We start from the raw sequence: 23315 nt of genomic DNA on the forward strand, positions 1-23315 counted from the left end.
TAAAATTTTAGGCATCATCACTATACAGTTCATCGATGAAACCAAATCCTCTTTTACTCCTAAAGCTATTGTAATTTAAAAAAATTAAAAATTAAAAATAAGTCATCATTTAATTTTAATTTAATGTTTTAATTGAACAATATCTTTTAATATAGTTGTTTTGTTGGACCAATTCCAAATTCATTGTAACTTAAAAAAAGATTTTATTTATAAGAAATACATATAAGTATCTGTTTTTAAGAAAATTGTTAAATAATACCATCTATTCATCTTCAATAAAGTTTAGTGTAACAAAATCGACTTTGTTTTATAAGTGCTGGTTAACTAAGTTTTTATTTTTCACCTATTATAAGTTAAAACAATACTCAATACTTTTAAGAAAACATTGTCACAATTTTGTCAAAGTTCTTAAAATATCTAGAATTTTGTTAATTACTTTATGACCAGCCATTAAATTACACTCAAGTTTCTGAAAGATACCAATGTGTTTTGTAAGGATTCAACTCTTCACTGAGTCGGGAGACTAGATCTGGCTCTTTCGTATTCAATTCAATGTTTACACATTTGGAAGTGGAGCAGTTTACAGGATTGTCATAGAAAAATACACCTCTGTATCAGTTCAATCATTTTCACTCTGTCTGGAGTGAACCCCGGCCTTAACAGAGAATGCATGAATCATACCGCTATCAAATTTCTAGGCACCGCCATTTCAAATGCAGCCGGATTCTACTGTGTCACTGTCACCAGTGTTGCATAGTCCCAGAGCAAATGTTCTCAAAAGTGTTATAGGAAATATTAAGCCCATAGTAATAATCCACAAAAGAAGGAAATTTTACATGATAGCCCTTTGCTTGACCATGTAATTCCCATTGGTATAAAAAAAGGAACTTGGCCGGGCGTGGTAATCCCAGCTCTTTGGGAGGCTGAGGCAGGCGGATCCCGAGGTCAGGAGATGGAGACCATCCTGGTGAACACGGTGAAACCCCGTCTCTACTAAAAATACAAAAAAATTAGCCGGGCGTGGTGGCCCGCGCCTGTAGTCTCAGCTGCTGAGGAGGCTGAGGCAGGAGAATGGCGTGAACCCGGGAGGTGGAGCTTGCAGTGAGCGGAGATCCGGCCACTGCACTCCGGCCTGGGAGACAGAGACAGACTCCGTCTCAAAATAAACAAATAAATAAATAAATAATTTAAAAAGGAACTGACAAAAATCTCTTTCAATTTGTTTAACACTCATTTTGTTAACATTTTTGAAAGCATAGAACTTCCAGAATTTTCCCTGCCAATATTCTGAAGAAATCCCAGTTTGGCTCCCAAAACCTACTTAGGTCATCTAAATCCTCTGAGCCTTATGAGAGAGACAGTTTCCTTATCTTTAAAGTGCGAGTTAATGTAATGATTTCCATGAGTTTTCCCCTCACTGATTGATCTAACCAAAAATTATTAGAATTTTCATTCTGCCAAAAAAGTGTTACAATTTTGTTGTAGAAATCCTGATGTCAAAAAATCAACTTTATAGATACAAGAAAGGAGGAATAGCATCGAGCTAAGAGTCCTTTCAACTGAAAAATAAAATACCAAGAGATACCATTTTTCATTTGCGAGGATTTCAAAATGCAAAAATTTGACTAGACTGAAAGTAAGTAAGAAAACTCATCTGCTGCTGATGGTAGCAGGCGCCTGTAGTCCCAGCTACTCAGGAGGCTGAGGCAGGAGAATGGCGTGAACCCAGGAGATGGAGGTTGCAGTGAGCCGAGATCGCACTGCAGCCTGGGCGAAAGAGTGAGACTCCGGCTCAAAAAACAAACAAACGAAAACAAAAAAGAAAACAAAAAAACAAACTTCTGTGGAAAATTATTCGGCAATATCTAGCAAAGTTGCAGGTACCCAACAATCATACTTCTAAGAAAGGAATTCAAGTATTCAAAGGAATACTAACACAAATACTAATACAAGCTAATGCATGTGCACAAGGTAGTTTACTGGGATATTATTTAAATTAGCAACAGATTTGCACCCGGATATCCATGAATAGAGATAGCACTTCCATGCATGAGGAAAGGTTTCTAGGTATGATATAGAGTAATTATCAGAATATAATATTGACAAGACAAAAATGTAGAAAAGAATTAATACTACACATTACATTGTGCAAGAAAAAAGGAAGAATATAGAATGCATATGTGTAGCTTCTTATATCTGATTAAAAATTGCAGGCTCATGCCTGTAATCCCAGCACTTTGGGAGACCAAGGGGGGGTGGATCACTTGAGTTCAGGAGTTCGAGATCAGCCTGGCCAGCATGGTGAAACCCCCTCTCTACTAAAAATACAAAATTAGCTGGGTGTGGTGGTGCACACCTGCGATCTCAGCTACTTGGGAATCTGAGACAGGAGAATCATTTGAACCCAGAAGGCAGAGGCTGTAGTGATCCGAGATCTTGCCACCATACTCCAGCCTAGGGAAGACAGAGCAAGACCCTCTCTCAAAAAAAAAAAAAAAAAAAAAAAAAAAAAGACAAAAATAATGGGAGGATATGTTAAAATGAAAAAGAATGATTGAAAGAAAATGGAACAAATGCAGATAGGGACAGAAGTCAACCCTTAAAAAAATATTACTATGTTGTTTTGATTTGAAAAACATTACAAGTTTAAGTAATTAAAAGTAAAATTAAGTCAAAAGTGAAAAAAAAAAGAAAACAAACTTTTATTCTGCAAACCCATTTTATTCAAAGCAAAAGCCAAAGGACTTGCAAGGAGCCACAGAACTCTGAATTACCTGACCTCATGCTAAATCTCAGACCTTGTCATCTTAACCTTTATGCCTTTCTCTGTTCCCACCTCCTTGCCCTTACAACAGCTGCTGTATGCTTTCCATAGCATCTTTGCATAGGCCGTCTTTTGGCCTGGTGTTCTCTTCCTCAGATACCTGTTTTCTCCTTCACTCCTGTGCCACAGTTGGTTCTGTACAGAAACAGAGAAAGGGCTTGTTATAAGAATAAGGGCTAATATGAATGTTGGAACATCTCAGGAAATAAAGATTAGGGAAATACTGAAGACAGGACTAGGAAAGCTATAGCTCGAAGGTGAGTAGAACAGATAATGAAGACCTTAGCCCTAAACAGTGATGCAAATGCCCCCAGGAAACTGCATGTATAAGAATCCCTGAGAAAGCTCCCATCCCAAGTAGCAGGGAACCTTTCACTGCAGCTTGTGACTGTTTAGGAGTTTCCATATCTTCTCTGTGTCCATTCACAACTGGAATTACGTAATAAAATGTTTTCTATTGAAACAAAAATGATGAATTTAAAAATCCAAAACAGAGTGGCTTAAACAAATACAATACGTTATTTACCATGTGTCATAGGACAGTTTCTGCTCTGGGCCATGCTTGGCTAATCTTGTCTGCATCCACTCATGAATTCATCCTCAGCTAATGTGTTGCCTGGAAACAAGCTGATCTAAGATGTCCCCACCTGTGAAAACTGGTTTAGCACCACATGACTTCTCATCTAGCAACAGGTTAGCATGAATCTGTGGTCAGGGCAAAGGCGGAAGAGCAAGACAGGAAGTTGAAATACACTACACCTTTCTCAAGCCTACATTTATGTCAAGCCTTGTTATCAAAACATTAGCTAAAACAAGTCACATGACTGAGGCCAGAGACAGAAGACGGAAGTACTACACATTTATAGAAAAAGAGCATGATTACAGAGAGGCCTTTAACTGGAGCTGTTAATGCAACTAATTGATCTACTGTGCCTGACAAATGAGCTAGAGCATCTTTCCCAATTATGACATATTAAGTCTCTGATATTCTCACATGTTCATATAAAAAGCACTGGGTATATTCCTTTGGAAAGGATCTGAAAAGGAGCTATTATATTAAAGTGCTGTATTTTAGAATGGTTCAATGAACCTGCTTCAAGGAAATTCAGTTCTCATTTCAATAAAAGAGATTTTTTAAAAATCTATGATTGGACTTAATTTCAAAAAAATCTTTTTTTTTTTTTTTTGAGACGGAGTCTCGCTCGACTGTCACCCAGGCTGGAGTGCAGTTGCGCGATCTCGGCTCACTGCAAGCTCCGCCTCCCGGGTTCACGCCATTCTCCTGCCTCAGCCTCTCCGAGTAGCTGGGACTACAGGCGCCCGCCACCGCGCCAGGCTAATTTTTTTGTATTTTTAGTAGAGACGGGGTTTCACCGTGATCTCGATCTCCTGACCTCGTGATCCGCTCGCCTCGGCCTCCCAAAGGGCTAGGATTACAGGCGTGAGCCACCGCGCCCGGCCCAAAAAAGTCTTAAGGAAAAGAATTGTTCATCGTGACTGCTGTTATTTGTTTTTTTTCTCACCAGCTCCATATTTTGTCTAAATACACAGATGGACCAATATTTTAAAATACTATGCTTTATATGTCCTGTACAACTATAGAATTATATACAATTATTAGACAACATCAGCTGCCCATCCGTCTAAACCCAAGAACACCACCATCCATAACCCATTACCATAGAAACCGGGTTAAAGTATCTCAGTTGCAGCCTAATCAAGTATTGTAACCCAATACCAGTATTGCATCCACCTTGTTACTCTCATTCCGGAATAACAGCATCCCTACTGGTATTAGGGAGCACAGACCTGTAAGTCCACTCCATTCATACAAGCCGAAGAGCACGGCCACAATTGAGCCTCTAAAAAACATACCAGTTTCCCCTATGCTAGTGCATTCCTTATTGCCCAAACAATGGAACTGTCTTCTGTGACTTCCTAAAAATATAGACAGGTAGAGAGTTTTTATTTCTACATAATAAATTAATCCTCATACTCCTACATTCCTCAATTTTCTTCCTGTGTCTTCATTATTATGTGAAAGTATTTCTAGCATATCTGTTGCATATAATGTCAGGCATCTTTCAATATAGACTTCAAAGAGCTATCTCAAAAATTTATAGAACAAGCTTCAGATATTACTGCCAAACATTCTCCTGGATGAAGGAGTTCATCTCTTTCCATGGAATGAGAACAACTAGGTGTCAATTAACCTATCATTTGCATGCATTTCTCTCCTAGGGAGGACAACAAATTTTTTAAAAATAATTAATCCCTACTGTTGAACTACAATGCCAATTATAACATGTGACATTAGTCTCAGAAGGCAGATTTGAGTGTTATTAACTGGAAAAGTTATTTTTCATCTAAAACTTTATAAAATCTGCTGCTAAATATGAGGCCCACAAGCTCAACATTTATTTTAAATAAATTCATAATTGCGATCAAAAGCCAATACAGCAGAATTAAAGCAAATGTAGCAAATAATCAAAGCAGATATAGCCATTAATCAAATTGCTTTCCCAAAAGAAATCATTAAAGTATTCCTCTACTCCCTACTCATTTATTGACTAGTAGTTGAAAGAGTGATCTACCATTTCAAGGAAAATAGCTTTGTCCCCAAACACTAAACATCAAATAATTGCCTGTTACTGAATAATCATTATTTTGTTTTGCAACGTTTGTTTAACAAAAGTAACAAAAGGAAGTTTCCAGAGGGACCACCAAAAAAAAAAAAAAAAAAAAAAAATTACAAAGCTGACTCACGTCTAGGTAAATTTAAATGTTACTGGCTTCACAAACATTGCTTTCAGGTGCAGTGTACTATTTGGAGGTTTGCTGTTGAACTGAAAGACAGCATTTTGAATAGAGAAAGATACTGGGTAGTAGAAAAAACAAAAAACTCAAACTGTGGGAAAGGCATTAAACTTATATGACTATTACTTCTATTCAGTTAATCATTTAACAGGAAATTATTGATGATCTGTTTATATTAAGTACTACTAGAGGTAAGTAATTAAAATGGATAGAAAATAATTTAAGAATTAAAACTTGCTTAAAAAGAAGAGTTTCAAGTTTAGGGTGTGTTACAGATGTGTGTTACAGACCTGTGTTAACAGTTGGTTGCAATATAGTGTGGCAAGTGCTATCGTAAAGCAATCAGTGGATCCAAAATAGTGAATATAAGAAGCACTAATTTTGGCCTGGAAGGTCAGGAAAGCCTCCAGGAGGAAATTATTCAACAGAAAAATTTAAAGTTAACTAGAAGAAAAATCAGGGATAGGTAAAAATAGCAGAGGAAAAGTGTTCTGGGCACAGAAGGAAACTATATAAATATGTAGATTACATTTGAATAACTGCAATAGTTGATCACATCTGGAACATGAAGACCACATGGAGAATGCTGCAAAAGATGAGCCTGGTCTGAGATGCAGGGCCTAGGTTTTCAAGAGCTATGTCAGCCATGTTTAAAAAAAAACAAACAAAGAAAAACACTAGGACTTTATCTTAAGGGCAATGGAGAAGACATTAAGAGATTTAACCAGGAGAATATTGAAATAAAGTTTGTATCTGTAAAAAGTTTATTTAAGCTGCAATGTAAGGAAGAGAGAGAAGTAGGAAAGACTGGGGGCAAGAATATGAGTCAGTTGCCAGTTACAATAAAGAAAACAAAAGTTGCATCAAGAGAGGAATGTAAGTTAACAGATTGGAAAAGTATGTCAGATACAAAATTGTTAGTAATTGGGGACAAATTAAATATTGGCATAGGGAACAGGAATGCATAGTAAAAGATAATTGTCCCTGGTTTGAAACACTGAGTGAATAATGTCCCTATTCACTTACAGAAAGTATATACTCCAGGTTTTGAATATTAGATTTAACACGCAGAGATACCAATAGAGAAAATAAATCTGAATTAGAAGTATATATGTGTGCATAGCCAGAATATAGATGCTTACTGGAGACATTGGATTAGATAAAATCACTGAACAAGAAGGTGTAAAGAAGAGAGCCCAGGGCTTAGAACCTGAAGTATATGTCACCTAAAGCGTATATAATGGAGCAGAGCTTCTAAGGTACAGAATCAAAGTAAACAATCAACCCTGAGACCACTTTGTTTGGGAAACTTAAGGCATCTTAACAGAGTCCAGTGCTACTACTCTGCCAAAGAAAAACAGGCTGAATTGGATTTGGGGATTGTGAGGTCAATAGTGAAGTTGGTGAGATTTTTTGGTTTAATGGGAAAGGAAGGCAAATTACATTCGATTAAATTATGAATACGATTGAAAAAGTAGAGGCCTGCTCTAAGATGTTTGGCTGAGAAGTGAAAGTGACAGAAAAGAGAAGAGAGTAACCAAGATAAAATTTCTAAGGAGATGACAGAGGTTATGGGAAGGGGTGGTTTTTATATTTTATTTATTTTTTTACCTTCCTTGAAGATCTGCAAGGTACATGTAAAGCAACAAGAAACAATATAATTATAAAAAAGAATCAAGTTAACTTATCCCCTGCTCTGCTTAAGAAATGCAGGGAGCAATTTATCTCCGCCAGCTTTCAAGCATTCAGAGCCCAGTTTGGGTTTGAGAAAACGGTCTGTAGAATTTAGTTCTTCAAAACACTGCCCAAATGCTGTACACTTTGGACCACTTAGATATCTAAACATAGAAGTTAAATAAGGTTTTCCGTCAGCTAAAGCTCTTTCATGCTCTGTAAAATTGTTCACTGGTGTGTACTCTTCCAAAAAGACAAAGTCAGGGTATTCAAAATCCTGTTATTCTTTAATATCAATATGAAATGTCTATAAAGGAAAAAAAGAGATAAGCAAAAAGAAGAAAGTTTTGAAATTACTCCAACTTGGATGCCCAAGATGATAAATAGTGTTAATATTTTGATTTTGACTTTTTATGGTATTTTTCCTCACTTAATTTTGTTAATTTGTGATATCCTTTTGAACTAATATATCTGTGTATGATTTCATAAAATAAGCTTACAATTTAAGAAATAATTTTACATATATTGTCAATGTTACTCACATTCTTAGCATTACAATGTGTTTTTATTTTTTGATTTTTCCAGAAAAGTACAACATAGATTTTGCTGTTGTATTGACTACAGTATTTTACTTAAAATACTTTTTTCTTTTACAACTCTTTAATGAATTTTCTATCTTGGAATTTCTGCCTGAACCAAATTATTTTACTTGGAAAGCATAAGGCAAATTTATATATAATTCAGAGTACTTATCAAAACTTTAGTTCAATTAAACTTAATATAATACCCTGGTAAGTCATGACTATCTTCTCACATTTAATTGGTCATTTCTTACAGAGTCAAGATTATTCAGAAGGTGTGCTCTGGAGTTCATTTTAGAAGAATCTTGTATCTATTACATGGCAAAAGGCAATCATTCATCAGTGACTGAGTTCATCCTCCTAGGGCTCACAGATAATCAGGAACTTCAGGTCATTTTCTTTGGTGTATTCCTACTGATTTACTTAGTTACTATAATGGGTAATCTTGGTTTGATTGTGCTAATCCAAATCAGTCCTCAGCTTCACACACCTATGTATTTTTTCCTCAGCCATCTGGCTTTTGTGGATTTTTATGGTACCTCTGCTATCACTCCAAACACTCTTGTCCACTCTTTGCATGAAATTAAAAGCATGTCATTTTATGCATGTGCCACTCAAGTGTGTTGCTTCATTACATTTTCAGTCTGGGAATTATTGTTGCTGTCTGTCATGGCATATGATCGGTATGTTGCCATCTGCAACCCTTTACTCTATGTAGTTCTCATGCCTAGGAGACTCTGCATTCAAATGGTCACTGGCTTATATATTTATGGATTCACTGTGGGACTCATACAAGCAGTGGCCACATTCCACATGTCCTTTTGTGACTCTAATGTGGTCAACCAGTTCTACTGTGATGATGTTCCTCTGATTGCTCTGGCTTGTTCTAATACAGAAGTCAAGGAATTGATGTTGTTCATCATTGCTGGGTTCAATGTTTTTTGTTCTCTTCTCATTGTTCTCATCTCCTATGTATTCATTGTCTTTGCTATCCTAAGGATCCACTCTGCTGTAGGAAGACAGAAAGCCTTTTCCACCTGTGCTTCTCACATGTTTTCTATTTCCATATATTATGGGACCCTCAGTTTTATGTACCTACAGCCTAAGTCAAGCCACTCACTAGATAAAGACAAATTTGCCTCAGTATTCTATGCAGTGGTGATTCCCATGCTAAACCCATTGATCTACAGCTTGAGGAATCAAGAGGTAAAAAATGCTATGAAAAAAATTATTGAAAAAAATGTGTTCTAGTAATCAATAGTAAAATTTTTTGGTACTAAAAAAAATACTACATACAGAGTCAGGACATTTTGAATCAAGGTTTGTACAGTGCTGGTATATGTAGAAGCCTTTGTCCTCTGGAGTTTATTTTCTTTGAAAATATTTTTATTGCTTTGGCTTACAAATGATAGGCATTTTATAGATGTTTGTTTCATTTTTGAACTGCAAAAGAGAGATAAGAATAATCTACTCTCTTTAACCATGAGATGCTTCAATACTACATAGAAATAAAGAAGAAAGCACCTTGAAATTATCACTTTATCTTATTTCACTACAATATTGAGAACTTTAGGTTATCTTGAGAGACATGTGCTATTATTATTATCGCATATAATATTACAAATACTGGGCAAGGTTTTCTTCCATAGCTGAACTGGGGGGAAAATGGTGAGATGCTTGGCTGAAATATTTTGGTTTGAATATCCCTTGTAAGTTAGATTATCCTTCATTTGACAATATCTCTATTGACTTGACTGAATGTTTTTACACGATCATTCAAGCATCATCCCTCCCATATTACCCTCACATTCAGCCAGCACATTTGCTGAACTGATGCATTAGCTATTTGTCCTGGTGCTGTTCGTACCTTGCCCCCTACTCCATGACAAGCCCCAGTGTGTGATGTTCCCCTCTCTGTGTCCATGTGTTCTCGTTGTTCAACTCCCACCTATGAGTGAGAACATGAAGTGTTCAGTTTTCTGTTCCTTGTTAGTTTGCTGAGGATGATGGCTTCCAGCTTCACTCACGTGCCTGCAAAGGACATGATCTCATTCCTTTTTAATGGCTACATAGTATACCATGGTGCATATGTACCACATGTTTTTATCCAGTCTACCATTGATGGGCATTTGGGTTGGTTCCATGTCTTTGCTACTGCAAATAGAGCTGCAGTAAATATACATGTACATGTGCCTTTATAGTAGAATGATATATATTCCTTTGGGTGTATACCTAGTAATGGGATTGCTGGGTCAAATGGTATTTCTGGTTCTAGATCCTTGAGGAATCGCCACACTGTCTTTCACAATGGTTGAGCTAATTTACACTCCCACCAACAGTGTAAAAGCGTTCCTATTTCTCCACAGCCTCACCAGCATCTGTTGTTTCTTGACTTTTTAATAATCGCTATTCTGACTGGTGTGAGATGGTATCTCATTGTGGTTTTGATTTGCATTTCTCTAATAATCAGTGATGTTTAGCTTTTTTTCATATGTTCATTGGCCGCATACATGTCTTTTTTTGAGAAGTGTCTGTTTTTTTGAGAAGTGTCATTTGTTTTTAATCCATCTTGAGTTGATTTTTGTATAAGGTGTAAGGAAGGGGTCCATATTCTATAAGCAAAATGATTGTCAGTGATGAGTACATGTTGAGACCATTCATTATATAGCATGATCACATCAAACTTTCATTGCTATAAAATGTATTATTTTCTTCTGAAGCAATAGTGTAAATTTTTGTTGAATATATGTATAGGCTCATTCCTGATAGTGTTTGCTCTGCTCACAGTGCCATTGCATACATGATGTCAAAGCCCTGAGGTTGCAAGAGAGGAGAAAGGATGACTGCCATCTACAGGACAGGTTATCCGGTCTTCATTGTTACAAACCTCCTTTGCTAGAGCTAATCCTTGGGAGTTAAAAATGAAACTAATGTCTTGTGCCCACTTCTACAAAATTATCTAAAATCTCCTTTCCAAGGATACCACGTTCTTTCGAATGTGTTACTCCCAGTACGCTAATCAACTGGCCAATATTATTTCTTACTGCTTATGAATCAGAATATATCCATTTCTTCAGGCCACCTTTTCTCCATACGAAGTGGAAGGCCAAATATTCTACCAACTGGGACAGTTTGCTTTCACCATCATCCTTCAAGGCCACCTCCTAGTGGGAATATAAAGTGACACAACTTTATATCTGATTATTTTCTTCATGATGTAGCAACCCTTATTTGTACTGGGTACAAATCTTACTTGGAAACTCCTCAGCTGGAACCTCTAGCCCATGCAATAATAGCACATGTTGACAGAAAAGGGTCTATGCAGCAGGAATAGGCGATAAAAACTGTGAACTCGCTGTTTATATAATTTGTTAATGCCATCTCAACCTGATTTAACCAGGTTGTATATGAATAATTTCCATTTGCAATGCATTGCTGTTGTGCCTGCCCAAACTTAGAAGTTGGTGAATCTTATAATATCAAGTACAGAATAGACAGCTGATGCTTAGTATTTACTTGGTGTCCCTTCATCTGGTACTTTGTTTCAGACAGAAAACTATTTCATGTATTCGTCAGAATGTCTGGCTTTGCTTCAATGTTTGTGCTGTGATGCTGATTTGGTCTTTCCAGAGACCAAGTATCATTACTTCCAAGCACAGATATCTCCAACATCATTGGATCACTTTCCAAATCTACTCTTCCTCTGGGACTGAGGCAAAAGAGGTAGTCTTCTGGAATATCCAGTAAATGGCTTAAAGCTCTAGACCCCAGCATAGTATATTGTTTACGGTAACCCTAAATAATTCCAAAAAGTGCTACACTTATTTCTGAGTTGTAGTAAACTTGTGGCACAGCAATATGTTTTCTAACTTGGAGGAGATGAGCAAAAACTACCACAGATAAAAGAAAAACTTCAGCCGAATTAAATTTAAAGGAGTTTAATTCAGCAATGAACAATTCCCAAGTCAGGCAGCCCCCCAGAATCACAGCACATTCACAGAGCCTCCAGGGGTGCCTCGTGGTCAGAATAAATTTATAGACAAAAAAGTTAAAGTGACATATAGGAATTGCAAGTGAGGTACAGAAACAGTGAGATTGGTTACAGCTCGGCATTTGCCTTATTTAAACACAGTTTGAACATTCAGCAGTGTATGAATGGTTGAAGTATGGCCGCTGGGATTGGCCAACACTCAGCTATTATTACGGGTGCATACTATTAAGTTAGATTTTCAATTTTGTCTGACAAGCTAGGTTACAATTCATCTGCAAGGACTCAAATATAGAAGTATGGAGTCCTTCTCAGGCCATATTTAGTTTTTTTTTTTTTCACAATTCCCCCTTTTTGTTCATTTCCTCAATTTTGAGAGATTGATCAAAACCTTAGTCATTGATGTTACTATCACTGTCATAAATGTACTTATACAGTTTTGAAACCCACTGGGAAACAGTGAGGTTTGTAAGGAGAGAATAAGGACTGAGCAGAGGGTACCTCCTTGTGCTGGAACATCTTATTTACAGGAGAAAAACAAAACCTGTTTTGTTCTAGGATCTATGTGTTTTCTTGAAGCCTTAGTTTGATTATATCACATTTAGCACAAGTGACTCCATTTTCGCTTGGTTTGGTTTCCTAGGGCCTAGCGCATGAGCTTAGTCCAAAATAATGGCCTCCCATAATTTTGTTTAAAAAAAATTCCCCCTTTTTGCTCAGGTTCTCACTTAGACAAAAGTGTGACCAAAGCTTAGGGCCTTAGCGCCACTCTCAGTTACCATCATTTTGGGTTTCTAGTCTCAACATGTCACTCATAAGTTACGGTATCCTCATGGTAGCACATTTCTTTCAGCTTTTGTCGTTCTAGTTGAAGACAAACCACTTGACATTCTAGAGATGGCTGCATGCAAACATTTAAAACCTTTGAGAGAATACAGTGCATCAGGGAAACTATTACTACGAATATCGGGAGGATGACACAAAGAGTTTGGAGGATGCTTCTTACCAAGGGTTCCCATAAAACAAAACAACTTAAATTAAATACATTAAAGAATGAGCTAGGTGCAAAGTCTACTCATTTGACTAAGTGGTCTTTCATTAATCCCTTACAACTGAATTTTTATAATTTGCATTTGGTGTATTTCTCCATAGACCACAAGTGTCAGCAGCTGCACATGTGCTTTTCTGTTTAGCCAATCTATTATTTAGCATAACTTTCACAAGACAATTTTAAGTTTGTTATGTAACAATAACCTTTAAAGTGGAATTTGCTGTTGAGCCTATTATGAGGGAGACATTTCTGAATATGGTCTTTTTTATTCTAAACCATGGAAAAAGGACTTAATAAATGATGTCCTTCTAGAAGATTGAAGGCCTCCTGATAATGTTCTCTTTAATTCATGATATGGGTTAAGAGGAGTTTTGACTGATTATTAGGTAACGTATGCACCACTAAAGTTTCTTGCCTACATTGGGCCTTCATCTTTTATCTATTAAAATATAAGTTTATTCATGTATAAGACTGGCTGGAAAAATCCTTCACAAATGAAAGTATACACTATAATTGCACATAATGGAACCCCTTTTCACTTCTATTGTTCATAGAGACATAAACAAGGAAAAAATATTCAAATATAAGAGTCTTATGGTAGTAGAAGTTTTGATCCATGATCTTGGGAAGAGCTGTTCACATCACAGACGCCATCTTCTTCTAGGGAGAAACTTTCCTCGTTAATTTTACTTTAAGGGTTCCAATGGGTGTACAGTTCCAGGAGTGTGGAAGGAAACTTCTCAGTTGTGAGATTATAAACACAAGATTAAGGTGCCAAAGTTTCGCTGTAGTGTGGATGGCAAGGACGGTCTTCCTCAGATGTTCTCCGAAGATCCAATCTTTGGGCTCTAGACTGTGAAGGAACTGTCCTCAGTGAACCATAAAAAGCTTTCTTTACCTAGTGAAAATACACTGTAGCATAATAATCTACTGGTAGAATAACATCAGCCCCCTTGCATGGACAAGCTTTTATACAACCAGAAAACATGCATTAAAAATGACAATTGAATGCAATCCCTTTATAAATGTTTAAATGGTCCATCAGGTAGCCAATTGTATCTGAAGCTTTGATTGTCTTCCCAGGAATATGGAACCAAACATTGGTTTTAAACTATTTCTGCAATTTATAAGTCACCACATCAATATATTCAGTTTAGATTATTTTATCTTTTCCATGATGAGTCATGAAATGTAGAACCTTTAACAACAAAAGCTTTAAGGACTCAGGAAGGACAAAGTGGATGTCCTGGTTGTTCATGAGTCCATGCTTAACACTGGACTCATGTCCTCTTGAATACCAGTTGTTTCTCCAATTTAGGTGCATAGCACTGATAACTAATGGGTTATCATAATCTGACTCAGACCATGGAGTTCAATTAAATTGTATATTTAAACAATTTTTGTATTGACTGATTTAGCATGATAACCTAGAGCTTGATTTTGAAGGGTTTGTTCAATATCAAAGGTTTAAAACATTGGATATGACAAAATAGAATCTTAGGTTACATAAGTCATTCATTTAGCCAAAATAATAACTCAAAAATGTTTTAAAGGATGAAATGTTATTCTGATACAGAGGAGACTCAGCTTCCCAAACAAGACAATGAAGACAGCATGAGCACAACTGACTGTATCTCCTTTCTTTCCTTCCCCCACCTTTTCTCTTTTGTAGTTTACTTAGAAGGTAAACAAAAACATTTCATTATCTTTTAACATTACATAAAAATCCCTTTTAAAAGAGAAAGCCAAATTTTATGTTTCCATTAGTGTATTTTTAATGTTAAAGTCAGTTTTTAATAACATTTTATAAATCTATTCAGTTTCAATTATTTTGACCATAAGGTAAGATTTTTATAAACCTTTTATAACCCCTTCACATTTTGTTTTCCTCAGAGCAGAGCAATGTTCTAAAAAAACTCTGTTGTGCTTCTATTTCAATGTTTAATTTATGGGAAAAAAAACTGAATAATGCCATTTTAACTTTAGCCAATATGTTCACACATAGAATCTCTTGTAATTACTTTCCATAAACTTTTAACAACTTGTTCAAACCTTTAGCTTATTTTAATTTAAGACAATCTTTTAATTCTCTAACCTAGGCAAAAATTTACATTTTTTAATTTTTTAATTTTATAATGTTTGAATTTTTGAGAAAAGCATTGCCTGTGGCAGGGTGGGAAAGGCAAAATGTTCAGGGAGGCCAGAGAAAGACCCATCCACTGCAGCGACAGTGAAATTGTGGCTGCTGTTGTGAAGGAATTTTTTTTTCCAGAAGTCTCATTAGCTCTCAAGTTTCCACTTTTGAGAGAGGAAAAAGCTCCCCATGTCCCAAGATCCTGTATGCTTAATCCTGTCACCCATAGTCGTCAGCAAAGAGTGCAAGGCAGATTATTCCAAAGAGAATAGCAGTTGACATCCCATAGTGCTAAACCCGTTCTTAGCCAAAAGGGACTTTACTGAAAGCCCTCATTTTTTTTGGCACAGGGAGTGGGTGGAAGAGACAGAGTCTTGCTCTGTTGTCCTGGCTGGAGTCAGTGGCATGATCTTGGCTGACTGCAACCTCTGCCTCCCGGGTTCAAGAGATTCTCTTGCTGCAGCCCCTGGAGTAGCTGGGACTACATGCATGCACCACCATACCCAGCTAATTGTTGTATTTTTAGTAGAGACGGGGTTTCACCATATTGGCCAGTCTGGTCTCAAACTCCTGACCTCGTGATCCACCCGCCTCGGACTCCCAAAGTGCTGGGATTACAGGCTTGAGCCACCGCGTCCGGTGAGAGCACTCATTTTTAAATGTACTTCAATGCATTGTTGTTCATTAGGAATGTTCCACTTTAGTAAGATTTTGCTGTTTCTGTAAGACTTCTCTGCCTCCCAGGCTTAAAGTATAAGCCAAAAGTTTTAAGGTTATACTCAGTTTCTATAAATTCCAGAAAACTGAGAAATTTCTCAGTTTTCCAGGAATTAAAGATTTCATTTTTACCTAAAACACTGGCTTTGCTCTCAGGTTCTCTTGATTAACTTAGCCAATGATTTTTCCCCAACTAAGCGCGCTAGAAAAGTGAAACAAATGGGTAGAACACAAAAATCCCTGTGAATTTTCAAATCCAAATTTTATAACCCCTGCAATATTACTGCTTATTACCAGTTCCTTTCAGACCCAGTGAGATGCAAGAGGCCTCTAACTGGATCCAAGCCAGTTAATTCCCAGATCAAATCCGTTGTTAGACATAGTCCAGTTTCTGTTGTGACTCCAAACCCAGTTTGGATCAGAAGTTTGCTCAAAGTAACTTGGAGAGCTCAAAACACAAATCTGTGGAGCTCCAAAACCCAAAAGGGAGCTTACCCATGATCCCCAGCCGCTCTGAGAGACAGCGGACACAAGTGGATCCTGCAGGTTCCTTGCTGTTCACTCAGCACTCCTGCGGGTCGCTAGAAGCTCCACTTCGGTTCCCGCTTCTGACGCCATCTGATAAAAGAAAAACTTCAGCCGAATTAAATCTAAAGAAATTTAATTGAGCAATGAACGATTTGTGAATCTAGCAGCCCCCGGAATCACAGCAAATTCACAGAGACTCCAAGGGTACCTCGTGGTCAGAACAAATTTATAGACAACAAAGGTAAATTGATGTACAGGAATAGGAAGTGAGGTACAGAAACAGTGAGATTGGTTACAGCTCCGCATTTGCCTTATTTGAAGGCAGTTTTAAAACTCAGTAGTCTATGAGTGGTCAAAGTATGGCCCCTGGGATTGGTCAGCACTCAGCTATTGTTACAGATGCATACTATTAAGTTAGGTTTTCAATTTTGTCTGACTATTAAACTAGGTTACAGTTCATCCACAAGGACTCAAATATAGAAGTACGGAGTCCTTCTCAGGCCATATTTAGTTTGCTTTAACACTGCTTACTTGAAGTAAATGCTCACAGGAAACCACTGGACTCTGAATTTTTGTGGCATTTCTTCTCCTACCATTTGATTTATATGTGTTATTAAGGCATTTAGAGATCTTGCCACGCAGAGTTCAACATTTACAATTAGCAAGATTCTATCAAAATGGCAAAACATCATGGTGTTTTGTGAAATAGACATCAAGGTGATTAAAACCTCCATTTGCAAAATTTTGAAACAGAAGAGTTCTTATATCTTTAAGGAAGCCTGCTATACAGTATCATATTTTTTTCAGAGAAACCAAGGCCAAGAAAATTATTTAATATACAGAATAAAACATCTCATGTCAAATTTGGGAAAAAAAATCATTCTAAAACTTATACTTTGGATAAATCATTTATAATTGCCAGATAAAAATAAAATTTAATAAATTCTGGTTATAAGAAAATGAGTTGGCTTATACCACTAAATATAGTGATTATAAAGCAGTTAAACTTTATTGATTCATATTAGCCAAGTTAAGTCATTATACTAAGCCTGTGTGGTGGGAATTATCCCAATTTTGTAAATGAATCATAAAGGAAATGAATGTCTTGCTTGCAAACAGGTATCTTATATAAAGCAAAATCAGGATTAGGAGCTAAATGGTTCTGAATTCAAAATTCATTTTTATTATTGGATATTAACAAATGATCCATGGTCTCACCTGTTTGTTTTTTTTTTTTAAGTGCCTTGAGGCAGATTCAGGATCATGATTCTTGTAGATTATTGCCAAATGGTCCACAATGAACACAATGAATCCCTTTGTCCACATGAACAGACTTGCATACTCCACTTCCCTATGGCCTTGTAACTTGCTTTATAGAAAAAAAAAAAACACAAAAGTATATTGTGCAACTTCTAAGGATAGGCCCTAAGGGTTTTGGAAGTATCTGCATTTTCTTCATGGGAAGGTTTAATGTTAGAACCCAGCTGCCATGTTGTAAGCCCAAGGCAGACGTATGGAGATGGTGCATGAATAAAAAAAAATGTTTCAGCTGACAGCCTCACCAAAAGGCAGCCAGGCGATTGAGGTCATCTTAGAACTTACAGCTTTCTCACTGCCTCAGTTGCCACCACATGGAGAACAGTCTGGTTAGCACAGTGGAATTCTAAGACAAAACAAATCATTGCTCTAGGTCACTAAGATCTGGAGTAAATTTTTATTTAGCAATAGATGGCTGAACCACTAATAATGACATAAATAATTGTATTTTTAATTAAATTAACTTTAAGAAGAATTCCTAAAATCAGATATTGTGATTTTGACAGAAGTAAAAAAAAATTTAAAAACTTTCTAAAATAGTTGAAGAACAGATTCTCAGAGGTTCTTACCCATGTATATGTAGTTGTCTTTCAAGGTTCCTTGAGTTTCTTTCAAGTCTCCAAGGAAAATGAGTAGTATAATCATCACAGATTAGTTAGACATAAAAATCCAGAAAAATATGGTGACTTCCACAAAATTTTTATTTAATATTTTTGTAGTTGCTTTCGACTCTGTCATAGTGGTATTATGAAAAATCAGAGCAATTATTCTAATAAAAATATTCACATTCAATAAGACTACATTTTTCTTCCTGTTTTTTTGTTTTGTAAAAATAAGTGATTTCCTGTGATATTTTTTCTTATATTTTATTTTATTTTATTATTATTATACTTTAAGGTTTAGGGTACATGTGCACAATGTGCAGGTTTGTTACATATATATACATGTGCCATGTTGGTGTGCTGCACCCATTAACTCGCCATTTAGTGTTAGGTATATCTCCTAATGCTATCCCTCTTCCCTTCCCCCATCCCACAACAGTCCCCAGAGTGTGGTGTTCCCCTTCCTGTGTCCATGTCTTCTCATTGTTCAATTCCCACCTATGAGTGAGAACATGCGGTGTTTGGTTTTTTGACCTTGTGATAGTTTACTGAGAATGATGGTTTCCAGTTTCATCCATGTCCCTACAAAGGACATGAACTCATCATTTTTTATAGCTGCATAGTATTCCATGGTGTATATGTGCCACATTTTCTTAATCCAGTCTATCGTTGTTAGACATTTGGGTTGGTTCCAAGTCTTTGCTACTGTGAATAGTGCTGCAATAAACATACGTGTGCATGTGTCTTTATAGCAGCATGATTTATAGTCCTTTGGGTATATACCCAGTAATGGGATGGCTGGGTCAAATGGTATTTCTAGTTCTAGATCCCTGAGGAATGCCACACTGACTTCCACAATGGTTGAACTAGTTACAGTCCCACCAACAGTGTAAAAGTGTTCTATTTCTCCACATCCTCTCCAGCACCTGTTGTTTCCTGACTTTTTAATGATGGCCATTCTAACTGGTGTGAGATGGTATCTCATTGTGGTTTTGATTTGCATTTCTCTGATGGCCAGTGATGATGAGTTTTTTTCATGTGTTTTTTGGCTGCATAAATATCTTCTTTTGAGAGTGTCTGTTCATGTCCTTTGCCCACTTTTTGATGGGGTTGTTTGTTTTTTTCTTGTAAATTTGTTTGAGTTCATTGTAGATTCTGGATATTAGCCCTTTGTCAGATGAGTAGGTTGCAAAAATTTTCTCCCATTTTGTAGGTTGCCTGTTCACTCTGATGGTAGTTTCTTTTGCTGTGCAGAAGCTCTTTAGTTTAATTAGATCCCATTTGTCAACTTTGGCTTTTGTTGCCATTGCTTTTGGTGTTTTAGACATGAAGTCCTTGCCCATTCCTATGTCCTGAATGGTGATGCCTAGGTTTTCTTCTAGGGTTTTTATGGTTTTATGAGACTGAATCTCACTCTGTCACCCAGGCTGGAGTGCAGGGGCACGATCTCGGCTCATTGCAAGCTCTGCCTCCCGGGTTCACGCCAGTCTCCTGCCTCAGCCTCCTCCCCAGTAGCTGGGACTACAGGCGCCTGCTACCATGCCCGGCTAATTTTTTGTATTTTTAGTAGAGATGGGGTTTCACCATGTTGGCCAGGATGGTCTCGATCTGTTGACCTCGTGATCCACCCACCTCTGCCTCCCAAAGTGCTGGGATTACAAGCGTGAGCCACTGTGCCTGGCCTGATGTTTTTTATCTATATGTCTTTCAATTTATCATTCTACATCTATAGGGGTGTGTGGAATGTAGATGAACAGAGTGTGTTAAGGGCTTGAAGAGATGAAGTGTTAATTTCTTTGTTATTTTCATGATTTTAAATGCTTTCCAAAAGACCTTAGGAAGCACAACAAAGTTTCAAAGTTTTGAACATTTTGAACAGAATGTTTAGACAATAATTTTCAGAGATTGAACTAAATATACTTCCAGGACAATAAGGAATTTATGGATTGATTATTATTTGCTTACTGCTCAACAGGTTGTTGAGTTTCAGATGTAAGGGTGCATCTTTGGTACAATCCAAATCATTACTTTGTAGCCTTGTAAAGCTCAACTGCAAGATAACTAACTTTGATTGAGTGTATACCAGGACTACTTAATAAAATTATAAATTTCATAAAATCTAAAAGGTAGTATAAAAAGTAAATCAAAAGATTTTGGCTTGTTTCCCATATGTTAAAATAACTTTTGCTATCCATTATTAATTCTTTATTATACTTTGGTTCAGGATAGTAACCTGCCCTTTAAGTGGTTATTTTTTGCCTTTTAAACAAATTGGGTCTCAAAAGATCAACCATTACATAATTGCTCATGCTTGTGAAACATCATTGTGTCTTTGGTTTAGAGTTGTTAAAAATGATGTAATTCAATGAGAATATTCTAGAGGGACCAACAGATTATACAAAATATATTCACAACACTTAAGTAATGTTAAGTATTGTTGACATTCACAGAATTTGCCTAAGGATACATTGGACTCTTTTTGGTTATTGTGCATTACTCAAAAGCAAGATGTAGTGGGAAGGAAATCAAGGTAATTGAGGTAGAAAAATGTGGTTTCAGGTAACACAAGCTTTGTATTCATTTGTTCGTTTATTCTGCTATTATTTAAAGTGTCTACTAATTGCTGAGTCCTGCTAAGTATTGGGGAAAATATAGATCTTTGCTTATTGAGAATTAAAAACTTTAAAGTAGCTTACAAACAAATTAAGAGGTGACTAGATTGTTGGAGGTATTAATTGGGAGATGATAAAACACCTCTAGAATGAAGCAAAATTTCACCTCAGATTTGATAAGTGGAAAGATAGTAGCCAGCCAGAGGAAGAAAGATATAAAGGAAGGAGAATTCTGGCCAAACTATGTTCAAAGTCCATGGTCACATCTGAGAAACTGATGGTAAGCAACATGGTTGGTGCACGGGGATTGCATAAACGAAATTGCAAGAAAGGAGACTAGTTTACAAAGAAGGGCTTATTTAGGAAAACTTTAATAAATAAGGCTAAGAAGTTTGGGCTGTAGTCCAAAGCTAATGGGAAACAGAAAGCTAGGATTTGCATGTTAGGAAGTACCCTCAAGGTGCCATATGGATAGAGGGTGGCAAAACTGCAGGGAAGATAACAGTTAGAGGGTAACAATCCAGAGCTATTATTTGAGGCTCTAATAAGGAAAATATAGAGGATATTAGAAGTAGACAGACTTCAAAATTTAGACTAAATCAGGAGCATTCACTTATGGTTTATTAGTGGATATTAGAGGGACATATGAATTTTTGTTTTTGTTTTTAAACTGTATGGCAGATGACACCATTTAGTGAGTTATAAAATATATCCTCCAAGGCATGTGAGTGGGGTTGGGTGGCTTTTGAAATGATGACTCCTCTTTGAACATGTTAAATTTAGGTAAATCTGGAATATATAATATAATTTGTCTGAAAAGCAAGTAGATATGTGTACAAAGAGTTCAAAGGAGAAATGTGACCTGGAGATCTAGACATCTGCATGGCAGCACATCAACAATGATCCCCATAGCATCAGATGATAGCTTCCAACAAGAATATGCAAAAAAGACATGGTTTGGCTTCAGAAATAACTGTAAAGTAATAGGGTTATTTAAATCATAAACAAAGAAGTACAGCCATCAAGGGAAGTAAAAAGTAGACTGAAAGATGGGAAAACCCAGAGACTCTGATGGCTTGGAAAGCAACAAAATAATGGTTTTCATGAGGAAAGGTAATGCTAATGATGTCTGATGCTACAGAGAAGTGAAATTTTTAAATATTCATTGGATTTGAGAGAAAAGAGAATGTTGGTGAACTTGGAGAGAGTAATTATGTTGCAATGCTAAAAAAAATAAATACAAGAGATTGATGTACAAACGTGAAGGATGCAGTGAACCCTGGTAACTTTTTCTGGTACTAAAAGAATGAAGAGAAGAATAAAGGTGAAGGAATAAAGGTAGAGGAGTAGTAGATTGATGGGAGAGATTTAATAGATTAGCAGAGGAAGGAGATGTAGAAGGCCAAAGAGAACGGAACCAAAATATAAGTTTAGGTATGAGAAACAGGAGACCTCCCCAATCCCCCACCCCCACCAAAACATGTAACAAGAATAGATGTGGAAGCAGGTAATTTCACACAACTGATGACAAGAAGTAGAGAAATCTCTATTTTATTGTTTTAGTTCCCATTTTAAATATCAAAAAGTGTAGCATCTGCTTAGCATATGTGGTAGGAGTAGTATAGATAGAATTAAAAGGGTTGAAATAAAATGTGTTAGTGAGGATTCCCTCTTTTTCTATCAATTGGAATAGTTTCAGAAGGAATGGTACCAGTTCCTCCTTGTACCTCTGGTAGAATTCAGCTGTGAATCCATCAGGTCCTGGACTCTTTTTGGTTGGTAAGCTATTGATTATTGCCACAATTTCAGAACCTGTTATTGGTCTATTCAGAGATTCAACTTCTTCCTGGTTTAGTCTTGGGAGGGTGTATTTGTTGAGGAATTTATCCATTTCTTCTAGATTTTCTAGTTTATTTGCATAGAGGTGTTTGTAGTATTCTCTGATGGTAGATTGTATTTCTGTGGGATCAGTGGTGATATCCCCTTTTTAATTTTTTATTGCATCTACTTGATTCTTCTCTCTTTTCTTCTTTATTAGTCTTGCTGGCAGTCTATCAATTTTGTTGATCTTTTCAAAAAACCAGCTCCTGGATTCATTAATTTTTTGAGGGGTTTTTTGTGTCTCTATTTCCTTCTGTTCTGCTCTGATTTTAGTTATTTCTAGCCTTCTGCTAGCTTTTGAATGTGTTCGCACTTGCTTTTCCAGTTCTTTTAATGGTGATGTTAGGGTGTCAATTTTGGATCTTTCCTGCTTTCTCTTGTGGGCATTTAGTGCTATAAATTTCCCTCTACACACTGGTTTGAACGTGTCCCAGAGATTCTGGTATGTTGTGTCTTTGTTCTCGTTGGTTTCAAAGAACATCTTTATTTCTGCCTTCGTTTCATTATGTACCCAATAGTCATTCAGGAGCAGGTTGTTCAGTTTCCATGTAGTTGAGCAGTTTTGAGTGAGTTTCTTAATCCTGATTTC

General features: G+C 36.6%; 1 protein-coding gene across 1 annotated transcript; it reads left to right on the forward strand.

The window, feature by feature from the left end:
- The first annotated feature begins 8178 nt into the window (after nucleotides 1–8178).
- Nucleotides 8179–9147, forward strand: LOC115834649 (olfactory receptor 5AL1-like). Its single transcript, XM_030810037.1, has one exon. The coding sequence runs from the start codon at nucleotides 8215–8217 to the stop codon at nucleotides 9145–9147; it is 933 nt and encodes a 310-aa protein (XP_030665897.1). The 5' UTR covers nucleotides 8179–8214.
- Nucleotides 9148–23315: the final 14168 nt, after the last annotated feature.

The sequence above is a fragment of the Nomascus leucogenys genome, chromosome 4 (genome assembly GCF_006542625.1).
Source record: "Nomascus leucogenys isolate Asia chromosome 4, Asia_NLE_v1, whole genome shotgun sequence".
Classification (NCBI taxonomy): Eukaryota; Metazoa; Chordata; class Mammalia; order Primates; family Hylobatidae; genus Nomascus; species Nomascus leucogenys.